Source organism: Geospiza fortis, unplaced genomic scaffold (genome assembly GCF_000277835.1).
Source record: "Geospiza fortis unplaced genomic scaffold, GeoFor_1.0 scaffold424, whole genome shotgun sequence".
NCBI classification, from domain to species: domain Eukaryota; kingdom Metazoa; phylum Chordata; class Aves; order Passeriformes; family Thraupidae; genus Geospiza; species Geospiza fortis.
The window spans coordinates 1,436,179-1,457,076 of NW_005054354.1; the positions used below are offsets into that span (position 1 = coordinate 1,436,179).

Here is a 20,898-nt window from a genome sequence, read left to right on the forward strand (position 1 = left end):
AATCACAACCTTTTAAGTTGTCTATGCAGCAACCATGTTTATCTACTTAAATCTTACACTTGATATAAAACCAGTGTATGTGTTTTAACATTAACTTCAATCAATGAGCTACCACAGAATGCCTTCCTAAAATTCATAGTTTTTAGGGTTTCCTGTCAATTTATATAAATTTCTGCAAACATTAATTTCACTTGTGAACTCGTGGTCTGGGGACATGTGTTCCGCTGCCTTTTTGTGATCTGAAGATGTTCAGTCATGGAAATACTAAACAATGGAAATTTTTGATCATTAGGACAAGAAGAGTTCTACAGTACCCATCCTCATTTCATGACCCAGAGGGCTTTATATCTTGCTGTTTATGATCTGAGCAAAGGACAAGCAGAGGTGGATGCTATGAAGCCATGGCTTTTTAACATCAAGGTAAGACTTACAGAATGGAATTCTCCTTTCCAGGGAGCTGTAGGTGAACAGCACATTAACTATAAATATTTATATAGGGGAAGAAGAAAAAAAATTCTTCAAAAAGTAAGAACAGTAATATTAAACAAGAGCTGAAATACATCATATATTGGATATGACAGTAATTTTAGACATTAAAAGACATGATCAGCACCATTTTGCACTTGAAATTGTACAAAGTGGTGTGCAAAATAATAGTTTGTATATTCTGGCAATATTTTGAATTTACTGTTAAAAATAATAAAGGAATAATATTAAAGAAATGAGTTAAACTTGCATTTTTCTTTTACACCAGTATAAATTTTGGGGAAATCAGAATTAGACTAATTTAAAACTGACTAGATACAGGCTTGAAACCATGCTATTAAGTGTATGCTTAGTATCCTATTATTAATAGGAATTATTTCAGAACTATGGTAGGGAATTGACCTGAGAACCTCCCTGTGTATTTGTCATTTTTTTATACATGTTTATCTCCATTTATGGAGCCATTCCATGGTGAGTGAGCATTACTTGTTCTTTTTTTTATAGGATGCTTAGCCACGACTGGGCAATACACTCACATTAAGAGTTTGTTTTCTGTTCCTGTTAATGAACTTGTCTTTTCCACTCTTTTCACCTTGGGCAGTGATACAGGACACAGCAATCAGTTTAGTGTTGAGAAAATCACTTCTGATGTGTTTTCCTTTGCTGTGCAGTACCTGCTGATGTTTTTCTGCTGCCCTGTTCCAAAGACAGCTAGCAAAGTAGCATTTCTTTTGGTTATTCCATTTTATTGGATGTTCTTAATGAATAATGTCCCTCTATTTTACTGCCAATAGTGTTAATCTGCAAAGAATGACATGCAGATGTACACTCCTTCCTTTTAGAAAAAGCTGGGTTTTTTAACATTTCTCTTTTGAAATAGACAACTCTCTAAATGTTTGACTAAATTGCTCACATTTTATTTGAATATAAAACTCTAAAATCAACATTTGCTATTAAGTTAATCAACAGTATGGATCTCACTAACAGGCTCGAGCATCAACATCCCCTGTGATTCTTGTTGGCACTCATCTGGATGTTTCTGATGAAGTGCAACGTAAGGCCTGCATGAGTAAAATCACCAGAGAGCTGCTGAACAAGCGTGGCTTCCCAGCAATCCAGGATTACCACTTTGTCAATGCCACAGAAGAATCTGATTCCATCATCAGACTTCGGAAAATCATCATAAAGGAGAGTCTTCACTTCAAGGTGAGATACATACTGTTTTAATGTTGAAAACATCGTTGTTTTACTTAAGTGAATGCATTTTTGAACATTAATGCATAATTAAATAAATTCCCATGTGATAGCAAAGTCATCTTGCCTTCTGTAAAATGTTACACACAGCAAAGTAATGAAGGAAATTCGCCAGGTTTGTTTTAATTTGATTTTCTTCCCAAAAATTCAACTTAGTAAAAATACCAACTAAGTTCAGTTTTCAAGAACTATGGCCATAAATCAAGTATTTAATTAAAAATGAGCCATCTTTATCTTCCAAAAAAATTTAAGTAAAACCTTGGTTTCTTGGGTAGCATCATGTAATTACAGTAAGTATTACAAGATTTCAGGGGACAGGATGTTGTGGTTTGTGAAAACCAACTGATTTCTCATTTACTGATTTCAGTTTACATAGCATGAAACTATTTCTATAAAGGCGAAAGTGAATTAAAGCAGGAGAGGAAAATCCTGTGGACTGAGTGATTCTCCTAGATTGGAATATCTGCACTTGTAATTCTGTTGTCTCCAAAGGCATCCAAACTCATTCCCTGCCCTATCCTTAGCCACAACATGAAGCCCTGAGTGTGAATGAAGAGACCTGCCCAGGCACGGTGCTTGTACAAAGACAGGATCTTATCTGTAACAAAAGAATATACTTTTTTTAATTTATGCAACATATTTTTCATTCTTCATTTATGTCATAGCACATTAAAGAGAAAAGGTGATGTCCTGTGCTACTTAAATCAATGGTCAAGAGCTTCATATATCATACCAGAACCCAAATTTCTTTCGAATGACTGCTTGGAAGATTTTATAGAGCAAATGTTGTATTTATGACTAGCCTCACACCCGTGGTGCTACAAATGAGTTAAAGTGTACACACCTCTCTTGTTTCTCGCAGGAATTAGCAGCTTAGCCAATATCCAAATTGTCTCTAACTTCATTCCACAGTGCAAGGAACAGCTAACCAGTCCTAAATGGCAAGGCGGTGCCCTCTCAAGTGAAATGGGTTAATTCCTCCTCTCATCCATCCAGTAGGCATGAATTGAGCTGATGTTTTTATGTGGCTCTGTGTCTCACCATACTTAGTGAACACCCCAGAGAAGTTCTGCTTTTTGGAAAATGTTGTTCCTTTAATGTCTACGTCTCTTGAGACTATGACTTAACTGATGTTTAAACTTCTACACAGATGTAAGGTGGCCTGAAAGGAGATAATTACCATAAATTTTGTAGGTAATTTGTGAAAGGAATGTTACAAGGCTTCAATCTCTAATCTGCTTAGAGATCAGACCACATTAGTTAAGTATTCAGCATTGTCACCAAGTACTCCAGAGTCTTTGAAATTACACAAGGTACTAATTTCATCTGCACAAGGTACCAATTATATTTTTGACACATTAAAAACATCACAGTACATTGGTGAGAGAAAAATTACAGTTACGAGGCCAGTTTGTAAATACTGGGAAAGTTGTTTCCCATTTCCTAAAAAAAGTCGATAGGTCAGCATGCATGGAGAGAGGAAAACCTGGCTGGGTACTAGTGATTACCAAATACCAAAGGGTGTCTGCAGGAAGGAACGGAGGCTCAGGAAACAGGCACAGGGCACCTGTTTGTGTCACTCATATGACTAAATTTATTTCATTCTATTCTCTTGTCCACTGACTGCCAGCAGTGGAGACTTTTTATTGAGCTACTACCCTCTTCCCCCCCATTTACCTAAAGACATGGATAGAGATATTACATACTACAAGAAGTATAGGTTTTTAATATTAATTTATCTATTGCTCTGTATTAACTGAAGATGTATGATATAATCTGCTCATACAGTGAATATTTTCCTTTTACTTTGAACAAAAGTTTCTCTTTGAAATAACGTCTTCTGAGAGACCTCATTTATTATTTTTTATGTACAAGTAATATGGAAATATTTTCTTCTCTGAGTAGTTATTTATAGGAAAACATTATAGTTCTGAAAGAATAATTACTTACATCTACCTTTCAGAAGCCATGTTAGTCAGTAAATGAATGGTCTTATTCCTTTCTGCTTCTGTTGAGTGAATGTATACTTTATATCTTAGTTTTATTTTCTTCATTTCACATGAATAAATTAATACATTTAAGATTATTATTCATAATTTTACAGATCAGAGATCAGCCAGTGGTTGGTCAGCTAATTCCTGACAGCTACCTGGAGCTGGAAAAGAGAATTTTGCTGGAGCGTAAAAACGTCCCAGTGGAATTTCCTGTAATTGATCAGAAGCGCTTGCTGGAACTGGTACAAGAAGGCCAGTTACAGCTGGATGAAAATGAACTCCCTCATGCAATTCACTTTCTGAATGAATCAGGTAAAATATTCTCTTCAATGTGTGTTTGTTAGCACTTTGTTGTAAATCTGCAGCTGATGGATCTGTACATGATTTTACATCTTTCACAAGGTAGCCACACAATGGTAAGCTGAGGTGTCTAAGCTTGGGTAACATCAGTTTGTTAAACCTGATGTTTAACAAACATTAAACATTATTGGGAAGGGAATTCCATGATGTTAAAGATCAGTACTGTAACAGTTTATATCTCTTGCTCTCTTTTACCCCTCCTTGAAAACATTCTACTGCTGGTTAGGCAGCACAGTTGCTGAGGAAAGATGCAATTGCTCCAATCACTCAGAATTGTGGTTAGAGGAACACATGTAACAGCTTATCTCAGTGCAGTACTGACTTCCTAAGATTAAATAATAAACCGCACAGATTTTAGCAAAAAAGCAAGTCAGATTAAAAATCTAACAAAAATTCTGAACATAAAGATAAAGCTGAGCATGCTGTGCTTGCGCTCTACTGTTCTGAGATATTGACATCGATATAGCTGTATGTATTATTCAAATGGTTTATTTCAAGTCATATAATAAAAACAGCCCAGAGTGGAGTGCTTACTTTGCTTAATATTGATCTTGAGCAATGCATTGCTAATTACAGTATTCTTTGTGCAGGTGTTCTCCTTCATTTCCAAGACCCAGCACTACAGCTGAGAGATCTGTATTTCGTAGATCCAAAGTGGCTGTGTAAAATCATGGCACAGGTCAGACTGAACACTTTTTGTGTATGCATTTATGGTACATTTTCTCCTGTCTAAAGCCATAGTAACTCATCAATGTTCCTTCTTCACCATTTCTTTATTGTTTCATGATCTAGAATTTTCTCAAGGACCACATTTTTTTACCTTGTTCTTTTCTGTTTCTGTTGCTTTCTGGACAACTGTGTCATTGCTTGTCTGTTCTTACATTGTAATGTCCAGTATAATTTAAACTGCAACAGACACAAGAATACATGTAGAATAGAAAAACCTTATGGATGCAAGGTAATCCTGCAACATGTTGCCACAGGTTGGGATGAAAGCTGGAACTTTGGGCTAAAGGCTGCAAGAATGGGGGAAAATTGTAATTCTATGCCAGGTACAGATGGCAGAGACAACTGAGTGGATATGAAGCTGGAATGGGAGAGCAGCAGACTAACTGCTTAAGTGACATCATCATTGAAATGTTGATCTAGAAACACTCTCAAAATTTATTATATATATTCAGATTTTCTAACCTCTGAAACTTTTATCTAATGACAAATGTACACCTGAAATTGTTTCACTTTTTTTAAAAGATTCTGATGGTGAAAGTGGAAGGCTGTTCTAAATACCCTAAGGGAATTGTGAAGCGTTCAGATGTGGAAAAATTCCTTTTGAAGAAGAGCAAGTTCCCTAAAATCTATATGTCACAATATTTTAAGCTTCTGGAAAAGTTTCAGATTGCTTTGCCATTAGGAGAGGAGCAACTACTAATCCCAAGCAGGTAAGCAAGGAGCTAAACCCACAAATGACAGCCATAGAGATAGATCAAAATTGAAACCTCCCACCAGGCTAACTAGTTTCACTGATCATCAGAGCATTTGGTACATGAAAGCATGACATACTCTGTGTATATTACATTTTAGTAAATGCTTTCAGAAGAGATATGTTAAGCTGATCTTTTAGCAGATAAAGCTTATGTATCAACATGGTGGGTAAATGGAAATTATAAATGATAGAATACTTTATGAGGATAGTACTTCTTTTAGAGTTACCATCTTCAAGACTACAGCAAGGAGGTTATAATTTAGCTTCACAGCAGTGTGCCAGCATTAAAGATATTTACTGAAATTTAAAAGATAACAAAACATTTCTATAACTTATTTGTGTGAAGTGAGAACCACTGACAAGTTACTCAGAGGCACTATCTCCTTCAAAAAGTGTACATACTAAATGTGGTGACAAAAAAGTGTTATGACTTTGAATGTGGTATTTTATTTAATCTGAAGCAGATAACTCAGTTACTGTGCCTCAGTTACAGATTTCCCTAATGTGTTTAGTAATGTTTATGTTGCCTAGTGGAGAGAGTTTCATGACTGCACTGATTAGGATTTTTATATTCTTCAAAGCCGTGACATAGGAAGATTTTATCTGAATATCTTACCTGCCTTATGTATGTCTCAGCTTTTTCTCATATTTGCATTAAATATCTAATGATCCATTAGTGAAGTACTGTTGGGTTTAAATTACAGTCAGAACTTCACTTTGACACAAGCAAGCATAATAAACAAACACACTTTCTCTTAGCTCCCTGACCATCTGAATCATGCATTCATTAATAAATAATACATTTTACATCATAAATAATATATGTCATAAACTCAGATATATTACATCATCAAATACTGTCTTAATATTTTTCTTCTTTCAGCTTGTCTGATCACAGACCTGTTATAGAGCTTCCCCACTGTGAAAATTCTGAAATTATCATCAGGCTGTATGAGATGCCATACTTTCCTATGGGATTTTGGTCCAGGCTCATCAACAGGTTGCTTGAGATATCTCCTTACATGCTATCAGGAAGAGGTACAAATCTTTATCTTCAAAAGGAACAGTGTGCAAGTTTGCCTCGAATGCCAACACCTGCATGTTAAAGCTTTAGTCCCCAACACTGTTTTGTTTTAGCTAAATTCTGAACACTTCACAAATGTAAGAAAAAGACAGTGGTCATTTTTGTAACTTAGAAGTATCCAGGAACAGATAGTGCAGGATCTTGCAGTTGTGTGTAAAAGAAGGTAAAGGTTGTAAGTGGTCCATTTCTCTCCTTCACATGCTAGAGATAGGGGAAATCCATATGTTTACTGCTATTTGCTTCCACAAAGAATACAGGAAGGGATTTGTCTTCCACCCAGAAAAAGAAACTGCTTTTCTTCAGGTTCATTAATTCTCCCTTTAAGTCTCAAAACTTTGCTTTTATCAGAAAGAGGGGATATGTTTTTACTTTTTTCCCAAGAATTCCATGCTTTCATATGGTAATCCTCTACAAATAGTACTTGTAAATGCCTCCTTTCCTGGCATTTGAGTTTCTTCTGAGCATCAAATTCCAGTTGGATCCTGCTATTTCATGCGTATGTAACAGGAAAAATTTAAATCACACCTTTTTTTCGTATTTTGCCTGAGATATTCTGTGCTTGAACCTCAATGTACGTAAGCATTTCTGTAATGCCTACCTGCTGCATGACTTGCCATGTGGTTAAATACTTAAAATTTGTGGGTATGCCTTCTAGAACTGAACACAAGTTGACATATATTTAGTTTTTGTGGGGCTGTGCTGCCTGCAAGGTTGTAGCCTTTATTTTGTTTGTTATTTGGGTAATTATAACCCTACAATCATAATGATATATTTAAAGTGCCATGAATTATTCTGAATATTTTAAAATTGACATTCATATTAGAGATCAGACTTTTAATCTAATTTTGTGTTTTCTAGAGCGAGCTCTTCGTCCTAACAGAATGTACTGGAGACAAGGCATCTACCTGAACTGGTCTCCTGAGGCTTATTGTCTAGTGGAATCAGCAGTATTTGACAACAACCCAGACAGTTTTTTGAAAATCACAGCACCTTCTTGCAGAAAAGGTTAATTATTCCTGAGCCTGAATTTTGCTCCAGTTTGATTGCAGCTTGGCATTTTGGTTTGTTGTGCTTTTGCCTTTGGAATATAGAAGTTGTCTTTGCAATTAATAGTATGGCAGACTGGGTCTGTAATTTCCCTCTTTTTATTTCTTAAAGGGTGCATCCTTTTGGGGCAAGTTGTGGATCACATAGATTCACTTATGGAAGAATGGTTTCCAGGTTTGTTGGAAATAGATGTTTGTGGTGAAGGGGAAACACTGTTGAAGAAATGGGCTCTGTACAGTTTTCAAGATGGTGAAGAACACCAAAAAATACTACTTGATGACTTGCTTAGGAAGGCTGAAGAAGGTATATATTTATGCCATTTGAGTTATATAGAGGTGCACTTGTATCTACACAGATACTATGCAACATCCCCTGTATAACATTTGGGTATTTCATGCTATTTAAAAATGTTTCATTTCCATAAGAAAAAATTACAATGTAAGTCAAAAGCAGCTTGGGGTTTTTTTATGTCAGAGCTGTCTAGTATATATAAGACTAGAATATGAGATTGCATCTACTCTGTGTAGTTACATAAAAATAGCAATAATGGAAAGAATCATTTTTTCATAATATTGATAATGCAGCTTCAAACTTGGAACTGAGTCCAGCAGATAGTAAAACTAATATTTGATCTCTTGGTTGCATCACATAGCACAATAATTTAAAACACAATATTCAGTATGGCATTCTACATACTAACAGCATTCTTTCTTTTTCCAGACAGAAAAATGATGTCTTGGTTAGTGTTACATTGCAGCCATTTTTTTTCACATTTGATAGGTACATATATAGGACCTTGAAAATACTTCAGCATGTAAGAGCCAAGATTTTGAATGGCAAACTTAATTAGTGTGTGGCAAACTTAATTAGTATGTATGTCTGTGTGTATATATACACACATATATGTATATATATATGAGCACTTATATTAATCTTGTTTTAGGTACACTGATCTTATGCATTCTCAGAGGTCCTCATGCCTTTCAGTGCTTTTTCACTGATACCCTTTTCTTTTCTTTTTCATTTTCTCTTTTGTTTTTCTTAGGTGACCTTTTGGTAAATCCAGATCAACCAAGACAGACCATTCCAATTGCTCAGATTGCTCCTGATCTGATACTGGCTGATTTGCCTAGAAATATTATGTTGAACAATGATGACCTGGAATTTGATGAAGCTCCTGAATTTCTCTTGGGTAAGCATTATTTTATAGGGTGTGTTTTTTTAATAGAGATTATGTAAGCAAATCTATTGAAGTCAGTTCTGCAACATATGAAAAGCATTTTAGAGATTTATTTTCTGAAGAAATGTATTATTTTAAGGTATTCTGAATTAAGGTTATTGAGTTTTGAATTTTCCATTAATTTGTGCACTAGGACATTGGTTTTTATGTGTTTAGTTTACTGATCATTAATCTTAACACAGTAGATGATTCACACATTTTAAAACTGAACGCTTTCAGCTGTTATTTTTGAGAAATGGTTGTTATCCTTTTTTTAACAATACTCTTCAATGTTATTGTTCAAAAGGTGATGGTGGCTTTGGATCTGTGTACCGTGCATCCTATGGTGGTGAAGAGGTTGCTGTAAAGATCTTCAATAAACATACTTCCCTCAGGCTCCTAAGACAAGTAAGGAATCCTGCCTTTTTTTCTGTAGTGCTGCTCTTGGAATACCAGCCCTAGCAAAGAGTTTTAAAAGTTTAAGTAAACTGCAAGTCCTCGCTCATTCCTCAGTTTACTTCAGATGTAGAGATTTTGCTTTTTGCACTATTTTATCTGATTTTACGATTTGCAGGAGCTTGCAGTGCTTTGTCACCTCCACCACCCCAGTTTGGTGTCATTGCTGGCTGCTGCAATCCGTCCCCGGATGCTGGTGATGGAATTGGCCCTCAAAGGATCTCTTGATCGTTTGCTCCAACAGGAAAATGCAAGTTTAACTAGAACACTTCAGCACAGGATAGCTCTACATGTAGCAGATGGCTTAAGGTAAATGTGACTTCTGCATTGCTGTAAAAACAGGATATAGCTTCAAAGATGATATACTGCAAATGAAAAGCTTCTGTTCTCTCACATCTCAAGCAGAATATTTCCTGGCTCTGATAAATTCTTGTATTTTTATGGTTGATTGGCTGATATGTTATGCATACTTTCATTACCTGTTTTTTTTCCTGCTAACAAATGATGTTCATATAAGTAGAGAAATTGCAATACTCCAGGTGCAATTTCCATGTGGCTGTTGATTTCTTACTGAAATGTCATAGAAATTAATTTAGTGCATATTTCAAGTTCTGAAAGTCCATTAGTCACCTCACCTCATTGCAGTGTGACTTTAAAATGACAAAACCTGCAAGAGGGTTAAGCTTAGGGTTCTAAGATACATTTTTCAAACTATCAGTGACTCTTCAGATAAAACTTGGTACTAAAATACTGCAATGTAAATAGTAAAGTAGTAAACAGTAAATAGTATTTCAGAACAATTCTAAAGTCATTATCCAGAAAGGCTGTGTCTTGTTGGTGATGTTTGACATTTGTAACACAATATTTCATGTTTGAAAGCACAATTTACTGTTACAAGAATAATGCACTCAGTGTGTGTATACAGATGCATCCCTAACTTGTGAATGCTTTCAGTAAATATTTTTTGATTACCAGGTACCTGCATTCAGCAATGATCATCTACCGTGATTTAAAGCCTCACAATGTGTTGCTCTTTACATTATATCCCAATTCAGCTGTTATTGCAAAAATAGCTGATTATGGCATTGCCCAGTATTGTTGCCGAATGGGAATAAAAACCTCAGAAGGCACACCAGGTATGGAAATAGGATTTGATTTAAAGTCCATTATGTCCAAAAGTAGCTAATGTATTTTTAATGTAGTCTCTGAGAAGTAACTCAAGTCTATATTCTAGTTGAAAGTCACAAAAGGGAGTTCTAATCATATTACAAGTTGAGATGCCTGATATATACCTCTTGGCCATTCCTCCTGTTCATGTTTTAACACCTTTTAGAAGAATCAAGGAGTATATTAAAAGTTTAAAAAGAAGAAATTAAATTACATGCATTCATAATATTTTGTTGTCTCATTTTAATATGGTTATTGTGATATTTTAATTATACTGCTAATATTTTTGCTTTAATTTCCAGTAAAGTGCATGTAAGTCTTAATTTTTTTAAGGCACTAAATATCTTCATTGTTCCCCAACTTTAGAGAGAACCTATTAGCATCTATTCTAAAGCCCTGAACAGCTCAGTCACTTTGAAAAGTTCCTTTAGGTCTTTTAAATTGTGCTTGGGAGCATTACTTCAAGTGTTAAATGTTAGACTGTCAATAAAGACTGCAGACTTGCCCTTGATTTTCAGCATTCATTGATAATTATTTTACATTAAAAGGGGCAAGAGCTCTGTAACCGATGTACTGTCCCCTTCTTTTATACTTACTGCTGATATTTTTGGACATCTGCCAAATACAAGCTGTTGCCAGCCCAGAAATAGTTTGTTTTTCCTTGCACTTCCTGTGCCATTTTTATCAATAGTTGTTTACTTTTTAAAGTACAAAGATGGCTTAATCTTGACATGAAGCATACTTATTAATGAATGATTTTTTTGCAGGATTTCGAGCACCAGAGGTTGCCAGAGGAAATGTTATTTACAATCAGCAAGCTGATGTTTATTCATTTGGCTTGCTGCTTTATGACATTTTAACAGGGGGAGGTAGAATAATGGAAGGCTTGAAGTTTCCAAATGAATTTGATGAATTAGCAATACAAGGAAAATTACCAGGTATGCCTTGTTTCTAAAAGTTTTAGCTTTTGTCCTGCCTCCTCCAGAAATAGCATGTCTTATGAGTTATGTTGTATCTAACAGATCATAGAAAGAGACTTAGAAAAATAACATTCTTCATATTCCTTCTGCATTACAATATGTAATTATTGGCTGCTGGAAGGAAGATTAAACAGGCCATCAGGCTGGACATGATGTAATCATCTGGACAATATAACTCAGGACAACATAACCTGGGCAACTTCTGCCAGTGTTGAGAGCGGTTGAATTTTTATAGTACTACAAGCTGAATGTCTGGTGTTCTTATTTATTGCCCAGCAATAGTGGGTATACTCATGAAACATTCTTTAAGGAATGTTTTGCTCCATTTAGGAAAGAACAGCATCACTCAGTCTGGCATAGCTTCTCCATTATGAGAGGCAGAGTGTTCATACATTTCCTGCTCCTTAAGGAGAACAGCCCAGTTCTAAGCTCAGACAGTTTCCGCCCCCTTTCTGAAGAGGATATCCCAGGAACTGATGACTAAGTATCCCTTAAAGGCAGCTGTACTATAAGTCCTGTGGAATAATTGAAGTATTTGTTTCTGGAGATAGTACAGTTCCTTCCACCTGTGCTCATCATTTCTGTATTTCCGCCAAAAGAGGGGCTGGCTGATCTCACAAGCACACAGTGCCTGTCTTTTGTTGCACTGAATATGTTCATTTGCAGGTATTCATCACTAATGTTACCTCTGTCTGAGGTTGGACTGGAATATTTGCTGTGGATTATGATAAACTAAAAGGAAAAACAATACAGGCACCATCATGAATGATTTATTCTCAGAGAGTTCAGCAGCTATAGTCATAAAATACATATTCCAAGCACTAAGTGGGAATTTAAATTTCCATATCATGTAAATGCTATATGGAGTTGTTTATCTATTTGCTGTACCTTTTATTGGAAGTTCATCTGTATTCCATTTACTCAGAAGAATAAATGTGGAAAACAGTGTTTACAGGAATTGGAAAGACTGTTGACTGAAGTGCCATAGCCTTGAATGGTCAGCATTAATGGAAACACAGCTCATGTGTATCTGTGATTCAGTCCCAGGCACAGGGACATCAAAGAAAAAGATAAAGCAAAATCCATTTCCTTTAACTGCTATTAATTAAAAGGGCTCTAGTTCTAGCATTTCATGCTCTAACCTGTAATGGCAGATGAGTAATTCCAAGCTGTTCATGCTGACATTTTACCTAAGAATGTGATATTTCTTAGAGCAGCTCAGTAAGAAGTTAGATGAATTCTAAAAATAAGTTATAACTAACTATGCTAAATGCTGGTTAATAAGTTATGTAATTTTACATTCTAGATCCTGTCAAAGAATATGGGTGTTGCCCCTGGCCTGAAGTTGAAAACTTAATTAAAAAGTGTTTGAAGGAAAACCCTCAGGAACGACCAACATCTTGCCAGGTATTACCTAGTTTATTTGCTTTTTTATGATAGATGGCAGTACAAAGTTGTGGTTTCTGAAATGGAATCAGACATTAAGTTAATGAGAAGCACAGGTTTCTTTCTGTTGTTCTTTTCTGGAATGGAAACTGCCATGAAATATTGCCTGCTCTCACCTTCCAGAATAAACTGTTCCATTGAAATCTACCAACCACATGTTCTAGCTTGCTATTTTCCCCTGTGTTGCTGTGTAGCAATTGGAGTGAAACACAATTCAGATTACTTCTTGGTCTTTACTAGAGCTATGCAAAAAGCCTTTGTTAAGTAATATCAGTGCAGTTACACATTGTTCTGTGGCAGTACAAATGACCAGGCCTGCTGAGATAGTGTCCAAATCTAAAAAATGCTGTTACCTGTTGTTTGTTATTTATTGCTGTACAAGCCATTGTTGTCACCATGGGCGTGCTGTGGCTTTCTTTGTAGGTTTATGAGATCCTGAATTCTGCAGAGCTGATCTGTTTGATGAGATATGTCTCCATACCTAGCACATCTACAGCAGAGTGCATGGTGGCTGCCAATCAAAGCTGCAAGAAGGCAGGAGTCTGGATCGGAAATGGGAATACAGAAAAGGCACAACTTTCATTTGTTAACCTAAACACAGATGGACATACTTGTGAGGTATGTGGGAAAGTTGACATTTATTCTGTTTTTTCTGGCAGACAGATATATTTCAGAAAAACTAATTGCATTTTTACAGCAGGATATTACTTCTGGAAGGCTAAGCTTTGAGAGAACAAAGATTGCTCATAAGTGAGTCATCTTTGTGTCCATGAAATGAAGTAGAAATGCAGTTGCTTTTTACTCTCTTCCTGCTATCCAGCCTGAACTTTCTCATAATACTGTCTTTCTACTACTGGATTACTTTCTTCTACTGAGATGGAAACTATTTCTAGCATGGAGACTACAGAAAGGAGTTAATAGTTAGGCAGACCTTCTTATCTCTACTTCCTTTTTATAATCCAGGTTGTCTCTTAACAACTTCTCACTTCCCACAAATGCCATTTCCTTGTGCCACTTTGGTGATGCCCTCCAGTTCTTTTCATTTGATTTTGTACATCTCAGTCCTATCCCATCAGCAAAGAGGGAAGGTTTTATCCAGGACTGATGTGCTGTGATGAACATGTGTGCCAGAACTGAGCATGATTCATCATCAAAGTTGTTTCAGTTCTATTTCCATCTGCCATCTGTTGACCATGATACATCTGAATTGGTAGCTTTGGTATAAATGATATGGGTTGTTTTTCTAAAAATAAAATGAGAAAAAGAAATATTAGGCCACTATTTTCATTGTTAGCAATTAGTACTGCAAGAGTTCCATTTTTTCAATTCTAAATAAATAAAAGGGTATCTTTATTGTCAGCATTCAGCTGAGAGATTTTCCTCTTTGAGGGGTCCTTTCCAGCACTTGGAAGATAGGTGGCCCAGTTGATGATGTATTCTGCTAATAGGGAATTAGATTTCTTAAAGGGGAAATTAGGCCGTGGGTATGTCCAGAGTCCAAGAAGATTGTGCTATATTTTTATCATCAGTAATTTCTAGCATTTACCATTACTGAAATAATGACCAAGTTGTTTTTCTTCTTCTTTTCTGACTCAGGATATTGCAGACAGTAAAATTATAAGTTTGGCCTTAGTGACTCTTCCTACTGAGAAAGAAAACTGGATTGTAGCAGGAACCCAGTCTGGTTCTCTGTGGGCAGTTAACACAGAAGATGAAACAAGAAGGCATCGTCTACAGAAAATGTCAGATTCTATCACTTGTTTGTACTGTAATTCTCTTTCAAAGCAAAGGTATGAATGAATTTTAAATGTTTTAGGTTACATTTTGAAAATACTGCTAAACTGAGATGTTCAGAAAATGACATCTGTACACACTGCACTTTTGTTCTGACAACTGCTTATTTTGCCTGTGTTTCCACTTAATTCTGCACCCAGTGCAACTCAGGACTACATTCATGATCACAGGGGTTGTGTTTGCTTTTAGCGTTTAATTGAATACTTGAAATACTAGAGACTTCTCATTTTAATTTTTCTTACCTGATTAGGGCCCTTCTAGAATTAATTATTTTATTTTATTTCAGCAAACAGAAGAATTTCTTCTTGGTAGGCACAGCTGATGGCAAACTGGCAGTTTTTGAAGACAGAGCAGTAAAGGTAGACAACTTTGCTGTCTGTTCTACAGAATGTTATCAATAATGTCTAAAGCAGCTACCAAGAGTAGCTTTATTTCATGCCACTTATTTTTAATTGCTTCTCTAAAACTAAAATTAATTTTCTATTGCAGTCTGAGAGGAACTGCACACTTTACAATAACTGCTATAAACAAAAGAGTTAAGAGGTGGAAAATTCCTTTGAAAGGCCTGGCAAACTGTCCAGAGACTGACATTATTGGTTGTTGTTAAGAATATTCTAACAGTTTTGACCTCCTTTATCTATTGCTGTGATAGCTCCCTTTTCCTCTCATTAAGTAAATTTTTGTATAACAGCTATGTTCAAAAATAAAATACTGTTTAGGTTTTCTGTAGATCAGAGTTCTGCTCACAGAACAGATGAAGAAATGCTGGGAGCTGTTTATATCATCTGGCACCTGAAGGTTTAGTTCCTGACCAAGCATTCAGAGCAGTTATGGAGTTGCAATGCATTTCAGAATTAGAATATGGTCCAGTGTGGGATGTCTTCAAAGACACAGATGTGTCTTTCCAGCCAGTCCTTGAATTGAGCCAGGCCTTGCAGAAAGTGTCGGTCCCTGCTCTGGCCTGTTTCTGCCCTCAGGCTGTCTCCTATGGGACATCTGTAATGGGAATATAGTGCTTTTCAGTCAGTAACGTTCTGGAAATGTTCTGGACCATCAGAAAATCTGGATGAGTAAATTTAATTCAGCAGGCTGTGTGGCCTTGTTTTAAGACACTCAGGATTCTGAGTGTCTGCATCCTCCTTGTTTCTAATACAGAATATATTTTTTCTTGCAGTGTAAGGGTGCTACACCTTTGAAGATACTGACTATAGGAAATGTTAGCACACCCCTGATGTGCTTAAATGAATCCTCATGCTTCTCTGAAAAAAATGTAATCTGGGGAGGCTGTGGAACAAAAATCATTGCCTTAACCAGTGACTTCTCTGTTCAAAAGCTCATTGAAACAAAGACAAGTCAACTGTAAGTTTTTGATTTTTATAAGTGACGTTATTTGGCTCATTTGTTTTCATCAAAGGTTTCTGATGGTACTTTGATGTAATGTCTTGTTCTAGAGCTCATTTTTTGAGTTTGCTTGTTTCTGTTCTTTTCTTTCCATAATGCAGATGGAGTATCAGTGAGTAATGTTGAAATATTTGTTACTGCTTTTAAGCAAGGAAATACATTTTTACTCCATAAAGGATTGATGAAGTCAGTATCTATGCAACTGATCAGTTTTCATCTCCAGCTGGCCTAGTCCAGGCCCTGTTTACTTTATTTAGAATTACACATACATATTTATCATAGTGTTTGTCCTTCCATGTTTGTCAGTATATGTGTGAATATCCTTGACCTATATATATTTAATCATGTCTGATTGCTGACTTCTCACTGTTTAGAAATTATTGACTGAGGGTTTGGGAGTGTTTGATGTAATTCTCACATGGACAAATCCTACTCTGAAGTTAAGGGGAGTTTTTCCTGAGCAGGGAAAACAGTGTTTGATGAGAAAGATTTATTAATAGACTTTGAGCATTAATGTGCCTCCAAGGATGTCATCAGCCTAACTCTGTTACTATGAGAATTTATGTTGAACTGTAGGAAGATTAAAGCAAAGTCTTTCAGATGTATCTTGACCTAATTTGATTTTAAGCCTGAATGATTCTGCAAGAGGCAGAGGGAAACTAATCCCACTCAAAGTAGTGAAGTTTTTCTACTAGGTATTTGCTATGCATCTGACTGGAGTTCTTCTCTCTTCTAGGTTCTGCCATAATGCTTACAGTGATGCAAACATTATTTCAATAGCAATAGACAAATCCATCTACTTGGCAAAGAAAAACAGCCATTTTGTGGAAATCTGGGACAAGAAGACAGAAAAACTTTCTGAATTAATTGACTGTGCACATTTTCTTAAGTAAGTGGTTTATTTCAGATTTTTTGCCTGGTGGATAAGAAGGGGAATATCAGATATCAGATTGCCTTCTCTAGCATGATACCCTAACCTGCCAGAAGTCAGGCATTTATTCAGTTTGTTGGATTTCCTATCCTGTCTTTTGGCCCAGAACTTCAGAATATTCCATGCAGAATCCCACTTTTTAAAGAACCTTACTGTATTTCCCCAATTTCTCTATGATGTCAAGAAGACTCGTTTAGCTCAAGAAAGAAGAAAGTCTTTTGCTGTCCTTCAGGTACTAAGGCTAATCCAGTTACTTCCTGCATCCCCTGAACAAGAGTGTTTTTACAGTGCACAAATTCAGTAGGAAGTCAGATTTTTATTAACTGTGACAACTTTTTCACTTGCTTTTAAATTGTTCCTCTGCCTTAGCATGCCACATCCATTTCCTTTTTATGGTGAGGATAGGAGTAGGTGCAGGTGTGCTCTTCTTGCTTTGCTGTGCCATTAACCTGCAGACTGGGGGAGAACTGAGAAGTGTTCCTGCCTTCTATTTAAAGGTCTTCTGAAGCAGACGAGATGGCTCTATGGAGTCCAATAGTTTTCATCCCAGTTTGTTTGCATGAGAATTTTGTGTTTGGCTTGGTGAATGATTGCTTAAAAGTCTGATATTCAGAGTGTCATTTTAGTAGCTGCAGAATAGGCGCCACCAAATTCCAATGCAAATTCTTTCCATACTTATAGGAACAAAGTGGAAAAATTAAATAAGGAATCAAAACACAAACTGGCTTATTCTGGAAGAGTGAAGACCATTTGTCTGCAGAAAAATACTGCACTGTGGATAGGGACAGGAGGAGGACATATCTTACTGCTTGATTTGTCAACACGTCGTCCTGTACGAGTTATAGACAAGTTCTGTGATTCTGTTCGAGTCATGATAACAGCTCAGCTGGGTAAGTAAAACCTTCAAGTGATGAGTACTTTGGAATCACTGCTAAGTTTAGGTTTGCTCTGTACTGCTTGTTGTGGTGTTCCAGGAACAGATTAGCATTATCCAGGATTTGTTCATTCATTCTACTCGACGGCTGTCCTCTTCCATCAGTGTCAGACTCTAGGGTGTAAACTGAACACCAGTAGGCTGAATACCTGTGCCCACATAAATCAGCAGCTCTTCCCTGGCTTGTCACTGGTCTGCACATGAACTCCCCCCCCTTACCTGCATCCCTGTGCTGTGCTTCAGCAGAGCTCTCACCATCCTCTGTCTCATATCACTCTGTCTTTTACATGTGTCTGCCTTTGTTCTTTCTCCATCTCAAGTGTTACACTTCTGCCTTTTCTCTCTGTAGACTATATCGGATTTTAATAATTTTTCTTTGCTTATTGGCTTATTTTCATTGCTTATTGGCTAGTTTTCTTCTCCCAGCCTCATTCAGGAATGGTTCTTTTAGATTTGGATCACAGGCAGATCACAGCAGAGCTGGTAAAGTGCTACACACCTGGGCTTGGGGTGTGAACTTGTACAGATGTGCTGCTGCTGTCATCAGGGACAGTTGTTTTGAGCTGCTGTAGGCAGACAGGAGTTGTGAGGTTTCAGTGGTTACCACCAAGAGCCACAGCAATGCAGCTGAGGAAGGGACACTCCTTTGCTGTTGAAGCTTCCTTCACCTGTGCACTGTCCCGCACCTTTCCCAAAAGTAATAAAAGCCTTATAAACTCGAGTTTATGGTAGTGCTGTGGTGAATACATTCAAAATACACATTAATTCAAAAAGTGCTTTGTGGCACAATATGTGGATTCCCATCACTTTCCACTGTGTTTTGGAAAAACTCTGGAGTTTCCCTGTCAGTATTACTTAAAGTGTGTTTGCTGTCCAAAAAAAAACAAACAGCCAAACACTGAAGCTGTTTGAATTCAGCAGCACACTGTAATTCTGCTAGCAAATAGCACAGTTGCAGGCTGTGGGTGTTTTCTCCTTACCATCAGGAACTTATTCTGTGAGCTGTTTCTTCCTTTCTGGCACCAGAAGAATCCATAGACTTCAGTCAGGTCATAGTGCTGACAACACTGTATGAGTCAAACATACCTCACCTTCCTCTGACTTTCCTTTGCCTGGAACAGCAAGTGTTACAGTCTGGTCAGAGCCCAGTTGTTCATGGTGCCAGCTATAGCACAGCATTATTGTTCCATCTAGTCCTGATGGCTACAATGTTAGTATCATAAAGGGACATTTTATTTTCAGCATTTTGTAAAGAATGGTTCCTATGAAAACATAATAATTTTTGCCTTGCTGCTGTCATTGATTGGGAAAATACATTGTATAGAATAGTGTGATTTAAAAAGCCTTGAGGCTCAGTCACATCAACATTTTTAATCAAAATTTTATTTATAGAAAAATTAATATTGAGGAGTTTAGCTGCATTTGCACAAATCTCAAGAACAGAAAATAAAATTGATATATGCAGTTTGATGTGCATTTTTTTCTTTTGATCATCTTTTTGCAGCAATTATTTATAAGGGCTAGGATTTTTTTCCTAAATTCAAGGACGTGGTTTCTACTGGAATCTCTGAAAGTGGCACTGAGGTTGTTGAGCAGTTTTTCAACAGTACCACATTGCTTGTATGAAATAAGAGAAGATAGAGGGAAATATTTTTATAATATTTGTGTGAAATAATTTCATTTAATGTTAAAACATGTAATGTCAAGCAGAGGTAAATATTTCAGGAAATAGAGATTGCCAGACTTTGAGATATTAATTTTATCTATATGAATATGAAAATACAATGTCGTTTTCCAACTCTGTCACCTAACACATTGATGTTCAATAGGCATGAGACTTATCATAGAGGATAATTTAGATGTAAATCTCTAGTTTATTTTGCAAGTGCAAATTTAGATTTCTATATGGTAAGACAGGACCTAGGTCTAAATAAGAAACATTATACTTAAGTTCCAATCACTTTTGTAAGGAGTATGGATAGGACTGGCTATAGGAAAAAAATTAAATTTATGAAAAATCTGAGCATGGAGCATGAGTATGGTTCCCACCGTCCCTCATCTATTATAACCATATTTACATCACTCTCAGAGGACAATGTAGTGCTGACCTCAGGCAGGAAAAACCTCTCTGTACCTTGCAGAGGTCCCAGGCATGTTAAAAAACTTCCCAACTGCAGCTTTCACAGTTAAGCCATACTCCAATGTATTCATGCCCCAGGAACTGCTCCTCTCCTCATGTTTGCCCTGGGAGCGTCGGGCTCCGTGCTTGAAGTGGTGTGAGGCGTGTGCTGCAGTGGGGTGTCTGCACAGGGGGGGCTGCTCCTTCCCTGGCCTGCTCCTCTCCAGGGACCAGGGATCAAGGCTGGGCCCTGCATTCCTCTACCAGCTGAAAGCCAAGGGCTCTCCACCCTCATGTGCTGCCAGTAGGAACAGGGACCTGCTGTGGCAGGAGGACATGTGACAGCTTCTGTCTATCTTTGCGACATTTGTAGATGTGTCTTGTTGGAAATAAGCAGGAAGTTGATATTGAAACACTGGCACATTCTGTTTATCCTTTTGTGATCCAACCACTCCTGTCTTCCAGGTCATTTTCTGTGTTATTCAGTAGGCAGCTTCTTATGATCTATCCCCTATTTCCACTTCCCATCCATATGCCATCAAAAGTTTAAAACTTTTAGTTCATAGTTTTTGCTCAGTTTTTTGTCATATTTGGTTGGTTTGTTTTTTTCCATAACTGAACTAGTGTGTTTGCTGAGCACTGGGACTTCACTTGCAGCCTGTCCTTTTGCTGTGACATCTATTTCCTGTGAGTCTACCACCTCTGCCTGTGCTGTGTAATAGGGTGCTTTGTTCTTGGGCTTG

At 36.9% G+C, this 20,898-nt stretch overlaps 1 protein-coding gene across 1 annotated transcript in view; it reads left to right on the plus strand.

Moving 5' to 3' along the window:
* LRRK2 (leucine rich repeat kinase 2) overlaps positions 1 to 20,898 on the plus strand; it is a 63,334-nt gene that overhangs the window by 38,471 nt on the left and 3,965 nt on the right. Inside the window, exons 29-48 of the mRNA XM_014308031.2 lie at positions 293 to 420; positions 1,474 to 1,692; positions 3,845 to 4,046; positions 4,685 to 4,773; positions 5,346 to 5,533; positions 6,461 to 6,615; positions 7,520 to 7,666; positions 7,820 to 8,011; positions 8,754 to 8,900; positions 9,235 to 9,335; positions 9,502 to 9,692; positions 10,359 to 10,519; positions 11,318 to 11,488; positions 12,837 to 12,937; positions 13,400 to 13,594; positions 14,573 to 14,766; positions 15,057 to 15,129; positions 15,945 to 16,129; positions 16,908 to 17,060; positions 17,784 to 17,992. Of these exons, the coding sequence (XP_014163506.1) occupies positions 293 to 420; positions 1,474 to 1,692; positions 3,845 to 4,046; positions 4,685 to 4,773; positions 5,346 to 5,533; positions 6,461 to 6,615; positions 7,520 to 7,666; positions 7,820 to 8,011; positions 8,754 to 8,900; positions 9,235 to 9,335; positions 9,502 to 9,692; positions 10,359 to 10,519; positions 11,318 to 11,488; positions 12,837 to 12,937; positions 13,400 to 13,594; positions 14,573 to 14,766; positions 15,057 to 15,129; positions 15,945 to 16,129; positions 16,908 to 17,060; positions 17,784 to 17,992 (3,201 nt within the window). The remainder of the gene's footprint in view (positions 1 to 292; positions 421 to 1,473; positions 1,693 to 3,844; positions 4,047 to 4,684; positions 4,774 to 5,345; positions 5,534 to 6,460; positions 6,616 to 7,519; positions 7,667 to 7,819; positions 8,012 to 8,753; positions 8,901 to 9,234; positions 9,336 to 9,501; positions 9,693 to 10,358; positions 10,520 to 11,317; positions 11,489 to 12,836; positions 12,938 to 13,399; positions 13,595 to 14,572; positions 14,767 to 15,056; positions 15,130 to 15,944; positions 16,130 to 16,907; positions 17,061 to 17,783; positions 17,993 to 20,898) is intronic.